This window comes from Bubalus bubalis, chromosome 22, assembly GCF_019923935.1.
Source record: "Bubalus bubalis isolate 160015118507 breed Murrah chromosome 22, NDDB_SH_1, whole genome shotgun sequence".
NCBI classification, from domain to species: Eukaryota; Metazoa; Chordata; class Mammalia; order Artiodactyla; family Bovidae; genus Bubalus; species Bubalus bubalis.
In genome coordinates this window covers 29418722-29431572 of record NC_059178.1, presented here as the reverse complement: position 1 = coordinate 29431572, position 12851 = coordinate 29418722, and the positions used below count along the sequence as shown (strand labels likewise).

General features: G+C 49.5%; 1 protein-coding gene across 2 annotated transcripts in view; it reads right to left on the bottom strand.

Moving 5' to 3' along the window:
* TTC39C (tetratricopeptide repeat domain 39C) overlaps positions 1–12487 on the bottom strand; it is a 102369-nt gene extending 89882 nt beyond the window's left edge. For both annotated transcript variants that reach the window (XM_045164021.1, XM_045164022.1), the window contains exon 1: positions 11746–12487. In XM_045164021.1, the coding sequence (XP_045019956.1) occupies positions 11746–11897 (152 nt within the window). In that variant the 5' untranslated portion in view covers positions 11898–12487. The remainder of the gene's footprint in view (positions 1–11745) is intronic.
* Positions 12488–12851: the final 364 nt, after the last annotated feature.

The following is a 12851-nucleotide window of genomic DNA, read 5'->3' as shown; positions in this document are numbered from 1 at the left end:
GGACTGAAGCTGAAGCTCCAATACTTTGGTCACCTGATGCAAAGAGTTGACTCATTGGAAAAGACCCTGATGCTGGGAAAGACTGAAGGTGGGAGGAGAAGGGGACAACAGAGGATGAGATGGTTGAATGGCATCACCAACTCGATGGACATGTGCGTGCTAAGTCACTTCAGTCATGCCCGACTCGGCATGACCCTATGACTGCCAGACCCCTTTGTCCATGGGATTCTCCAGGCAAGAATACTGGAGTGGGTTGTCATGCCCTACTCCAGGGCAGCTTCCTGGCCCAGGAATCAAACCAGGGTCTTCTGCATTGCAGGCGGATTCTTTACTGTCTGAACCACCAGGGAAGCCCTAGAATACTGGAGTGGGTTGCCATGCCCTACTCCAGGGCAGCTTCCTGACCCAGGGATCGAACCTGCATGTCTTATGTCTCCCACATTGGCAGGTGAGCTCTTTACTGCTAGCACCACCTGGGAAGCTCTCAATGGACATGAGTTTGAGCAAATTCCAGGAGATGGTGAAGGACAGGGAAGCCTGGTGTGCTGCAGCTTATGGGGTCACAAAGAGTCAGACATGACTGAGCAACTGAGTAACAACAAAAGTTAAGGGTGAGCATGACTGACAAGACACAAAGATATTCCATTCTTTTTTGCTCCAGAGGTGAGCTGACAATACATAACTAGAGATTTTGCAATTCACTATTCCAAACAAGGGTGGAAAGGGCATAAAAGCAGCACTTGAGGCCTTAACAGTGACTGATTATCCTGGAAGCAGTCCCCCAGATGCCATGCACTGTGGATTTCCATTTAAACCAATTGCTTCCCAAGACCCGAATTTCTGTTATTTAGTAAATTCAACTTGGATTCGGATATAAAAAGTCATGTTTCCTCCTTTTCTGTCCAGTTAGAATAGTACCAACATTTTTTACTTATGATAGAGATGAAGTGATACAAACATTTGAAAATCTATTTATCCAGTGAGTGATTTACATCATGGAAGTAAAACCTGAGGGAGGATTGCTATAGTAATGAGGCAAGAGAGTGAATTCAGAAGCAAAAGGCACCCGTCTAGACGATCAGAGGCCAAAGTGGGAAGAACAGCAAATAATGCTTACTAAGCATGGGAACCTAGAAAGAGACGCATCACCCTCAGATTCACTTTGCCCTAGAAAAGCCCCACCCAGGAGTACAATGATGCAATCAAGCAGGTAAAGAACAGGTTGAGCGCACATGTACCATGGAATACAGGTAATGGCGTGGCTGAGGGTGGGACCATGGAAAGTTCTGGGCATCTGTGTATGGAGGTGTCCTACCTGAAATTAAACTGTGTGTATGTGTGTGCGTGGTGGTGGTGGGGTTCCTATTAGCTGCTTTCAGAAAATCGACATGACACTTTCTGCCATATTTCCTTCCATTCTAGAGGAATCACTTTTGTGGTCCCCTTGACTCTCTAACTTTGGGGCAATTGCATCCTAATTTCTGAGGTTTTGACCCCTTTTGTGTGGGAGTAACCTACTGAGCAAAAAGCTCGTTCACCTCTTCAATCTTGGCCTTTTGATTAGATTTTTAATACAATCATACTTCTTAGGAAGAACATGGACTAGTTTATACCCTGAGATTCACAGTTAGGAAGACCCGAGTGGGACACTCGGCAGAGGAGGCCTTTGAAATGAAATCATCTGAGGCTGGAAAGACACGGGTCCTGCAGGCTGGCTCTACAATGAGAAAGAAGACGGGAAGGGACCCAGGGGTCCACCCTCCACCTGGAAGGGGACAAAAGAATCTGCGCTGACATCCCTTCCTGGAGGTGTCTGGGCCCTAGAAGCAGCTGTGTGTGACCTGGAAAAGCCGGGGTTTAGAAGCAGCAACCAGTGGGGCCACCCCTGGAGGAGCCCTACCCTGCACTCTGCCTCGCACCAGGTCACAGACTCACTGGGGCACTACTCCCTCCAGCACAAGCGCCCTGCGGTGGCCCTGCCAGCCAGGGCTTGCCTCTCCTTGCTGCTGATCCCAGCAGCCCTGGGAGAGACAAACCTTGTCTTGAGCTCCACACCCGCAAGCCCAGTACCTCTTAATTGAGGTGCTTGGGAAATCTGTGGGGGCCGTTTTGGGGCGACACAACAACTGTAGCAGAATGCGCCCAGGACCCTGGCCATCCTTAACGTGCCCGACTCCTGAGTATCACCCCATGTCCTGCACAACCTCCAAACGTGTGGAAATTCACATGCATGACACCGTTTTCCATTGTTTACTTCTAGAATCCACTTCCCTGGACACAGAAGCACAAGACCATTCTCTCCTTGTTTAAATATACCCTTTGTCAAGACGTCTTCACGATTTTAGAAAACAATGCCTCCAACAGCAACACCGCTTGTGGCATTTGCGCTGACAACACACCACAGCTACGCCAGCCCGCGTTTGCAAAAGTCACATGTCAGAATTTCACGGGGATATTGAAAATTCCTTTAAATATAGTTAAAGCCAAATTATTAAAGACCCATGAAAAACCAGGTTTTCATTCATATATTTCATTATTTAATTCATTAAGGATTTTCATGAATAAGCTTCATTTTTGCCACCCACTATTAAGGATCTGTAGCATGTTGAAATCTGTATCATTAGAATTGCACACAGTAATTATTTATTTGAGGTTTCTTATTTTTCTGTCTTACTCTGACACTGCCCTTGGGGGGAGTGTTATACATCTCCTGCCCCAGCTTCCCTATAAACTTTTTTCCAATTCATCCTCTAATCTGAGAAATCTATTACAGGCTTTGGTCTCCAGAGGACTTGGTTTGCCAAGGGATTTAAAGATGCGAGTTCGTTTTGTGAGACCCTCTGTCAGCATACATCCCACGTCCTAATACAAGGAATTAATTATGTTGACACAACCCTGACATAGGCTCATTACAAAAATGCCATGCTTCCTTATTTTCTCCATGTCAACAGCCTGTGGCTTGCCGTGGCATATTATCTTACTTCAATTAAGGCCTTCCCTGCTTTCTCTTAACTACACAGAGGCTGTGGTCACTGTTGGCAGTGATTTTGGAGTCCAAGCAACCTCAGGACACCCAACGAGATGTCCACCCATCTCAGCCCTCACACCCAGACAGGCAGCCATGTCAACAGTGACCTCACATCAAAGAGCTGGATGAAGGGATGGAGGAGCAACCAATGGGCCACACCACCTCCTCCTGGGAACCTGAGTTGTGTCATGAATGACAAGTCAGAACCAGTCAGATGATGCAAAATTCTCCAGCACAGCTGAGGAGGAAGGGACCAAGGAAGGGGCAGGAGGGAGGCAGGGAAGCAGACCAGCCAGACTGGAGCACATCCATCCTAGGACAAGACCTGGGACCTCACCCTGAGGCCACCTGGGAAGACAGGGCATCTGAAACTGGCTGACACACTCCCTGTGGACCTCTCTGGTGGTTTACTGGGTTGCCTGCGGGTGCCGGAGTGTGCGTTGCAGATTTTGGAGTGCGGAGTTCACCCCAAAATGACATGAGCCGCATGCAACCCAACTTCTCATAGTGTAAGGGTTATTACAAAAGCAGGATAGTGTGGTGCAGTGGTTAAAAACACAGGCTCTGCAGCCGGACACCCTAGGGTCAAACCTAGCTCATCCACTTACTGTGAGACCTTGGGCAGCTCATCCAGTATCACTGGGCACCACGTACCCACCGCCCCCCACCCCCCACTCCCCCCCACCAAGAGAGAGGTGACAAGAGCACCCTGCACAGGACTGTGGGGAAAATAAAGTGAGGATGAACACACGGGGAGTGTGTGACCTAGCACAGAGAAAGTACCACCTAGTATTTACCAATAATTTATGATTCTTATGTATCTATTTTGATGTATCTTAGGAAAAGTCACCTAAACCAGTGATTTCTCAGACATTCCAGCTTTGAGTAAGACTGCTAAAGTGACTGTGCAGCAGATTGATAGGTATTCAGTGAGCAACGGCTGCTTGAAGCAGGCACCTGTTTCTCACCTTTGAGTCCAGCACACAGTAGACCTTCTCAAAGGGCTTTCTCTGTCATAACACACTGACCGTTTTCCTGCAAGACAAGAGTAACTCCCGTTGTGTATCAAGTTCTCATGTTCTGAAATTCTTGAGCAAGGAGGAAGAGATGGAGAAAGCAACCTTAGCTAGAGGGAAAAGGGTAGAGTCAGCCAACCAGCAAGCATCTCTACACACGAAGGAGAGTCCAGTCCCGTCTTCAAATCAGATTTCAGAAGTCACTACACCGAGACAGCAATTAATGAACAGCCTTCTAGGACGTACGTTTGTAACTTGCACAGTGACAAATGTTAACTAGCCTCACTGTGGTGATCGCTGCACAACACATATAAACAGCACATCATTGTGTTAACACCTGAAACGAGGGTGCTGCATGTCAACTATACCTCAAAGAACAGGCATGCAAAGTCTCCTGTCCAGAAACTGGGATGCACTTCCTCAAATCATAAGGCTTTAAGTAAGGATTAGATCCCCAGGTCCACCCCCAAAAGACCTATTCGATCCCAGATTAGACCTATGTTACCAGCCAGACAGCATACTGTGAACTTGTGGGACAGAGGAAGCAATGGAAAAAGTCTAAGACAGAGAGGAGTTCCTCCCCGGGCACCCCAACCTCTTTCACGGGGCAGAACTGGCACTAAGCAAGGTTTTGAAATAACAGTCATCTACTCTCTGGGCTTCCCTTATCTTCTCTCTTCTCCGAGAGTCCTTCTCAGCCAATTCCTTCTTCATATTCCCTCTGCTGTCACTGGGTAAGTAGGAGGGCGACCCTGACAGAGTTGTTGTTATTGTTCAGTCTCTCAGTCGTGTCCAACTCTTTGTGACCCCATGGACTGCAGCACACCAGGCTTCCCTGTCCTTCACTCTCTCCTGGAGCTTCCTCAAACTCATGTCCATTGAGTTGGTAATGCCATCTCTGTCGTCCCCTTTTCCTCCTGCCCTCAATCTTTCACAGAATCATGGTCTTTTCCAATGAGCTGGCTCTCTGCATCTGGTAGCCAAAGTATTGGAGCTTCAGCATCAGTCCTTCCAATGAATACTCAGGGTTGATTTCCTTTAGGACTGACTGGTTTGATCTCCAGAGGGTGTAAAAAGCGGGATTTAAAAGTCAGTGCAGGGACTTCCCTGGTGGTCCAGTGGTGAAGACCCTACGCTCCCACGCAGGAAGCCCAGGTTCAATCCCAAGTCAAGAGAACGTTCCCACATGCCACAACTAAGACCCGGCACAGCCAAATAAATGTTTTTGCTGCCCTTTTTTTTTTTTAAGAGTCTGTGCAAAAGGTCTGACCCCTGAAGCACAATGATGTGTTTGGGGGTCCACAGGGGGTTTCGTATAACTAGAGGAAGAGAAAGCTTCATGCCACCCCCACCCCTGCTGTAGAAGTGGTCACTTTTTCCTAATAATTTCCTGTAAACTAGCCCGTTATTCTACAGGCAACTGCATTTTTTTTAAAACATCCCAATTAAGCCAAATGAATATTTGATTAGAATCTTTTCAGACAGTGCAATAGTTGGGAGGAGAAAAAAATGCCCCAACCTTTGCATATACACACCGCTGAGCTGAGGAGGGTGGAAAAGGGCAGCGGCTGAGCCTCCTCCCTCCCGCCAGTTGCCCACACCATTTCTGCTTCCTGTTGCTTCTCCTTTCTTGCATCTCTGCACTTATGGACTCCCCGGAGCCTCTGGCAGCTAGGCGCAGGCACCCAGCTCTGGGAGCAGCCAGATCATGTGGAGCCCACAGGCGACCTGCAGGGTCCCCTTGGAGTCCAGAGCATCCGACACACTGCTGGGCACACGAAAGGCTCGGACACATATGGGTTCAGGTCTCTTACACCAGCCTTTCAAGTTTTTCCAGGGAGAACAGTGGTTTGTACCAGACTTCAAACTTTCTGTAAGGGTCCAGAAAGTAACTATGTTAAGCTTTGTGGGCTGTAGGCTCTGTATAGCTATTCATTTCTTTATGGAGAAGATCCTTTGTTGTTGTTCACATAATACTTTGCTGTTGCTTAATCACTCAGTCCCACTCTTTGCAACTCCATGGACCTGTGGCCCGCCAGGCTCCTCTATCCATGGGATTTCCCAGGCAAGAATACTGGAGTGGGTTGCCATTTCCTCCTCCAGGGGTTCTTTCCCGACCAGGGATCAAACCCAGGTCCCCTGCAGCTCCTGCTCTGGTAGGCAGATTCTTTACCACTGAACCACCAAAGAAGATATTGGGTTGGCCAAAAAGTTCGTTTGGGAAGTGAGTCTAGCTATATCCTAATAACTCTATTTACTGGGCTTCCCTGGTGGTTCAATGGCAAAGAATCCACCTGCCAATGCAGGAGACACAGGTTCAGTCCCTGATCCAGAAAGATCCCACATGCATATGGAGCAACTAAGCCCGTGCACCATAACTACTGAGCCTGTGCTCTAGAGCCTGGGAGCTGCAGCTACTGAGTCCATGTGCCACAATTACTGAAACCTGCGTACCCTAGAGCCTGTGCCCTGAAACAAGAGACGTCACGGCAATGCAAGTCCTGCAGAAGTGCAACTCGAGAGTAGCCCCCACTCACCACACTGGGAGAAAGCCCGTGCAGCAGCAAAAACCCAGCACAGCCAAAAATAAGTAAAAATCTTTTAAAGCACTTCTTTTTTAAAAACCCTTTACAAAACCAGTCAACCACATTTGGCCCATGGGGTCTAGCCTGAAACCTCGAATTATACTAAGCCATGTCTACAGTGAGAGTGGCTCTATAATCAACCTGCTTACAAGTAAGGCCACATGTAATACGGTTTGATTGTATATGCCATAAACTGTGTTATAACACTTTAGGACCCATACATTCATTTTAAACATGAGTTTTTGTTGTTTTGTTTTTAATACATTTTTGCCATTTTTATACTTTAAGACAGAAAAGAAAACTATCACAATTGGTAATACCAACTATGCACTAATTCTCTCTCAAGCCCTTATTTATGCATATTTATCATCAGTGATCATTCAATTATATGCTTTTTGTTTGACCTGACAATGACCAAACAGGACTTTTTAATAATACCTAGAGCCAGAAAGTGGCAGTCGTATTGGTAGGGGTAAATAGTACAGATGTCTTAGGGTCAGAAAGAATGCTGGGAATTAAAGCACGAGATGGAGATGGTGGCCTCAAGGGGCAGAAGGACAGTAAATGCCAGGCCTGTGAAATAAGAACCGCAAAGCTCTTCAGCTCAGGAGCTCCAAATGTCCCCTGTCCTCCTTGGAGTTCAGAGTTTCACCTCTCCTTCTAGTCTGCTGATTACAAAAGTAACATCTCAAGCCTCAAAGAGAAAGAGATGGCGACAGCAGGACCCTCAGGCTCGAGCAGCCGGGTGTTAATTACAGATGTGAGGGCCACATGGTGGTGGGTGAGGGCCACACGGTGGTGGGTGAGGGCCACACGGTGGTGGGTGAGGGCCATGGAGAGCATGAGTTAACTGAACACCCTGAAAGGCAACACTGACTCACAGGAAATGTGGACCAAGCAGCAGGTCTGAGAAGAAAACAAGTGTAGAAAGCCCATCTGACGTGACAACCTAATAACACTGATTAGCTGCCAGGTCTCACCACCCCCTTCTCCAGAGGCCAACTCACATCTCTCTCCTCGAGTTCCATGTCCACCCACCTCCGCTCACGTTCTCCTCCTCCCCCACCGCTCCCCCAACTCCTTCTCTTTCAATTTGCTCACTTCCACCCCATCATGGCTCTCAGCTTCAGTTCCTCTGTAAGATTTTCCTTCAAGCTGGGTTACACGTTGCTTCTCTCTAGTCCTACAGGCCAAAACAGCCATGGCTACATCTCCAGATTCTCCCCACCAGCCAAGCTTACCTGCAACTCAACACCTAAAAATCTAGTGCCGGCCTCATGCACACAACCACAGCCTCTTGTCACAAGTCTGAGTTCCTAAAGGTCTGAGTGTGTATCACACACATGAACATCACTTAAAAGTGTGTGTGTGTAGGAAGGGGAGTGAGCACTGCTGGACTACAGCACTGAGCCCCCAGACCAACACAAAGGATGTGATTTCGGAGGATCAGGATCACACACTTACAAAGGTATATATTCTTGGGCTTAAATCGGCACCAATCTGTCTCAGCCTCTGCAAAAACATCTCCAAGCACACGATGGGGGCTCAGCATCAACAACCGGGCAGCTTGTTATATTATTACTCTAGTTACAACAGAAGTGGCAGCTGTATTTTGAAATTCCAGCTATGGAGTCTTATATCTCAAGAGAAAGCCTCTATTGTGGATGTGCGTGGATGCCAAGTTGCTTCAGTCACATCCAACTCTTTGCTACGGACTGTAGCCCACCAGGCTCCTCTGTCCATGGGATTCTCCAGGCAAGAATATTGGAGTGGGCTGCCATTCCCTCCTCCAAGGGATCGTCCCAACCCAGGGATCGAACCCATGTTTGCTGTGTCTCCGGCACTGGCAGGCGGATTTTTTTTTTACCACTGAGCCACCTGGGAAGCCCACATTCTTATCTAAATTATACAACCCCAGCTTTCCCTAATTCTGACTTTCATGGTTATGTTTCTACGAAGTAATCATTTCTCATTAGGTAGCTGCTGGTGAAACTATCATCCTAGTAATGTGGCAAGAGAAAGTGACCTTCTTGCCTTAATTTTCTTAGTGTTACTGTTACACTAGACAAATGTTTCTATTGTTAAACCGTAATGATAAAATTCTAGAATGTTTACTGGAAAGGGAAGGGTGGTGACAGAAGAATCCTAAGAAATGAGATAATCAGGTTGTTCTCTCTTCAGCAAATAAACTGAGTTTGAGGTGTTCCTCAAACAGTATGAAATCACTGCTGGGTTTTCTGGCAGGCCATTCAACCCTGGAAAGGGAAGAGAAGTGTCCCAAGGCATAGTAGGACTTAAGTGTTGGAAATGCATTATGTGAGGGCTTCCCTGTGGCTCAGCAGTAATAAAGAATCCTAGTACAATGCAGGTGACGTGGGTTCGATCCCTGGGTTGGGAAGATCCTCTGGAGAAGGAAATGGCACACCACTCCAGTACTCTTGCTGAGGCAGTCCCACAGGCAAAGGAGCCCACCGGCTATAGCCCGTGGGGTAGCAAAGAGTCGGACATGACTGAGCATGCACACAGTCCAGGCCAACTTTAAAGAGAAAGGCTATCTGCATTCAGGACGTTTTGTCTTCTACTCAAACCATGCCATCAAGTAGAAAGTACAATAATAGTGGAGAAGGCATCAAGTTCAAAAGTTCGTGTTTGATGGCTTACATGGTGCCAGCTACCATGGATTCTAATACTAACGACCCTATGGAGTGCGCGACTCCCATTTTACAGGCAAGTAAGCCAACGAGAAACCAAAGTCAGCAGCTACAAAAGTAGCGAAGCTAGGGCAGCCCTGGCTGCCGGGAAGCTGATAGGATGACGCTACTACTATCCACCCCTAAAAGAGTTTAAGTTGGTGGCAAACAAGGTCACGGGCCAAATTACAAAATATAATCAATCAGATGGGTCAGAATGGTTTAATGTAAAGAGCCCTGGATTTAGAACCACAGTGCCTATGTCCTGGCCCATGCTAAACACTGAGAAGCTGAGTGCCTCGTAACTAAAAACACTGTGAGGACGAAATACACCTCACTCCTTTGTCGTCACTAGAATAGCTCGAATATAACGAACTGTGCTTGGCAGAGAAGAGATACCACAACATGGTGTTCCTTTATCCTAGGTTCCCATTTCAAAACACAAGCAGAGAGCCACAGCTCCTATGCAGTGGAAATCTTGCCTGGACACCTCCCCTCACCCCCAACACTCGAAGAGAAACGCCTTCCCTAGCACTCATAACACCCTCTAGTAATAGTGCATAGGGGCTTCCCAGGTGGCTCGGCAGTAAAGAATCCACCTGCTAATGCAGGAAATGTAGGAGACAGAGGTTCCGCCCGGGGAGAAAAAGATCCCCTGGAGGAGGAAATGGCAACCCACCCCACTATCCCTGCCCGGGAAACCCCAAGGACAGAGAAGCCTGGCAGGTTACAGTCAGACATGACTGAACACAACAGAGCACCGAGTTGTCTAGATGAGGCAAAGCGAGTTATTTCATGCTTTCAGTATCTGGGAGCCATGAGACAGGAATTTAAGTACATTAAAGCAATTGGAGGGGGGCGGGGGAAGAGATGATTAAAATAAGTAACAGAACATTTCAAAGCAAGAAGTATTGAAATATGCAAGTACCCATATCTTGATCAACAACCAAAGAAAACAAACTTGACTCTATAAGACTTTCTCCATCCACTCTCAGACAACATAAATTAGTATGTCTTTTTGGAAAAGTCAAAGCACAGTAAATAAAATTTCTCATTAAATACATTCTCAGATGGCTAAAAAAAAAAAAAAAAACCTGCATGAGAGATTGTGCGACAAGTAAGTCTTTTAAATCTATCCTCTGGAAATCCCTGATGAAACTCTGGCTTGAAATCAGATTTGTATGCTTTAAAAATAAAATGTTCTGAATAGAGCTAAGAAGTTTCCATTTGCGGGTTTGTTTTTTTTTTTTCTTCAAAACTGATTTAAAAGTAAAATGTCTTAGTGGAAAAGTTTATATTTGTGAAATACTCGCTTTGCCATTAAGCTTGTGGACGCTCCCAACGGTAGAAACCACCATTCTTTTATGTCTGAAAACTTCAGGCGCCTGCATCCCACGGGCTGGGCTCTCCTCTCATTTGCTTTCAAGCAGTGGCGCTCAATCACAGCTGCACAGGAGTTCCCTAAAACCTACCAAACACCGGCCCTAAAGACCGGCAGCAATTGGCCCTTAAAACACTGACAGGAAAGCTGCCAATCAACAGCCTCGAGTCCTGACACTAGAATAGCTCGAATATAACGTTGAAAATAAAAGGGCAAATCACAAACTTGCTTCCTAAACCAGAAAGCAGGTTCTTCTGCTCCGCAAAGAAATTGAAGGCTCCTCCCACACACACGAGAAAGCTACGAGGTTTCAGTTCCTTCCCTTCAATGTTTTAAAAAGACGAATCAAACAATTAACTGAACACACGTGTGCTTTCTCTCACTCCCACGTATGTTTAAAATCTCTCCATTTTCTTCTACCTCTGAGTTAAGAGAAATCCATCATAAATACATACGCTTGCTTGAAAAGCATAAGCAACTCATTTTGGGGATTGAGTTTGAGAAAAAAGGCAGACAGAGGTGAATGAGCAGAGTTCGGCTGGATTTTTTTTTTAATTCCTGCATGGCCAGGCAGTTATGCATATCTGTTTTCAAACAATGAAAGCGTCTGGAATGCACAACGATGCACAGTAACGCGAGGAGCACGAAGCAGGCACGCTGCAGCTGGTGTGGTCCGTGTCACAAAGGCAGCGCGGGCGGCGCGCCTCGCCGGAGTCACGGCCCTGCAAGTCCGGGGCTCGCTGCCGCCTCAAATCGCGTCCTGTCCAGATTTCAAAGCCCACGGGCTCCGGACCCGGCGGCGGGGGACGCGACCCGCGAGAGAGAAGCGGACGGACACCGGGAGCTCCTCTGGCAGGACGAGGCCGAGAGAAAGTCAGGGGAGACTGCGGGTCCCGCGGAGAGAAAGGACCGCGGAACCTGGGTGGGGGCGGAAGGGAAACGGGGCCAAGGCGCAGAGGCCGGGGGATGCGAATTGGGGAAGCGAGGACCTGCCAGGGAGTAGTGATCGCCGGGAAGGGGCGAGGGAGCGGGGCGGGCCGGTCACCTGTATTGTTTGAAGAGCTGGTCCGACTCCCGAAAGCCGTTGTTGAGCAGCATGTTGATGCCGGCAAGGGCTAGCTCAGCGTCTTGCAGGGGCGCCGCCGCCGCGTCTCCGTCGTCCAGCCGCCGCGGCCGCTGCTGCTCCGAGCCGGCCATGGGCGCGCGAGGCTCTGCTCGGGGCCGAGGTGAGGTGGGGTGGCAGCCGCTGCGGCCCCCGCGCGCGCCCGGAGCCCGGCTCTACCTGCGCGGGGCGCGGGCGCGGTGGGCGGGCGCGGAGGGAGGAGCCGGGGCCGGGCTGCAGCGCGCGCGGCGGGGACGTGGGCGCCCAGGCCGCCGCCTCCCGCCGCCGCCGCCGCCGCGGGGATTACTCAGCAGCCGCCCGCCCGCCCGCCCGCTCCCCCTCCGAGACTCCCGGCTCGCGCGGCCACCGAAGCGGTGAATCCGTTTCCGGGTGTCTCTATCCGGGCGGAGCGGGGGCCGAGCCCCGGGTGCCCTCGCTTCCTGCAGCCCCCGCGCGCCACCCGGGCTCCGGCCCTCACACCGCGCCCCTCGCCCGGCAGCCCGAAGCCAGCGCGTCGAGCCTGCTCCGACACGCTCGAGGCTCCGAGGCCCGGCCCTTGACCCCCTCCTCCAAAAGGACCGGACCCAGGAGTCGCGGGGAAGCTGGAGAGGGCGAGCGGGTTCGGAGAGCGAACTGGAAACTCCGCCCGGGCCGCGGCGAGAGCGCGCAGTGCTTTTACCCCGGGTGCCCGAAACCCCACGCAGGCGGCGCGCGCGCCACCCAACTTTATCCGCACCCTGGGACCGCCCACTAGCCGCGGAAGCCAATCCCCGAGGAGGTGGGCGGCGGGGGCGGTGTCCCGGGCACCTGCCCGAAGGCTGCCCCGGAGCTCAGAGTTGAAGAACTAGAGGGGCGAGGGCCTGGGTCTGGCCACCCACCGGCTCCGGACCGTGGGGCAAGGAAACAAATAGGGGTTCAGATAGCACACACCTAAATATTTAAGTTATAAATTCAGCTGTTCAATTGCGTTCTACTCTCACCCTAACAATTACACTTTCATATCAATGCAAGAGAAAAATGACTATAAAGCTTCAGTTTCCGTAGGACCG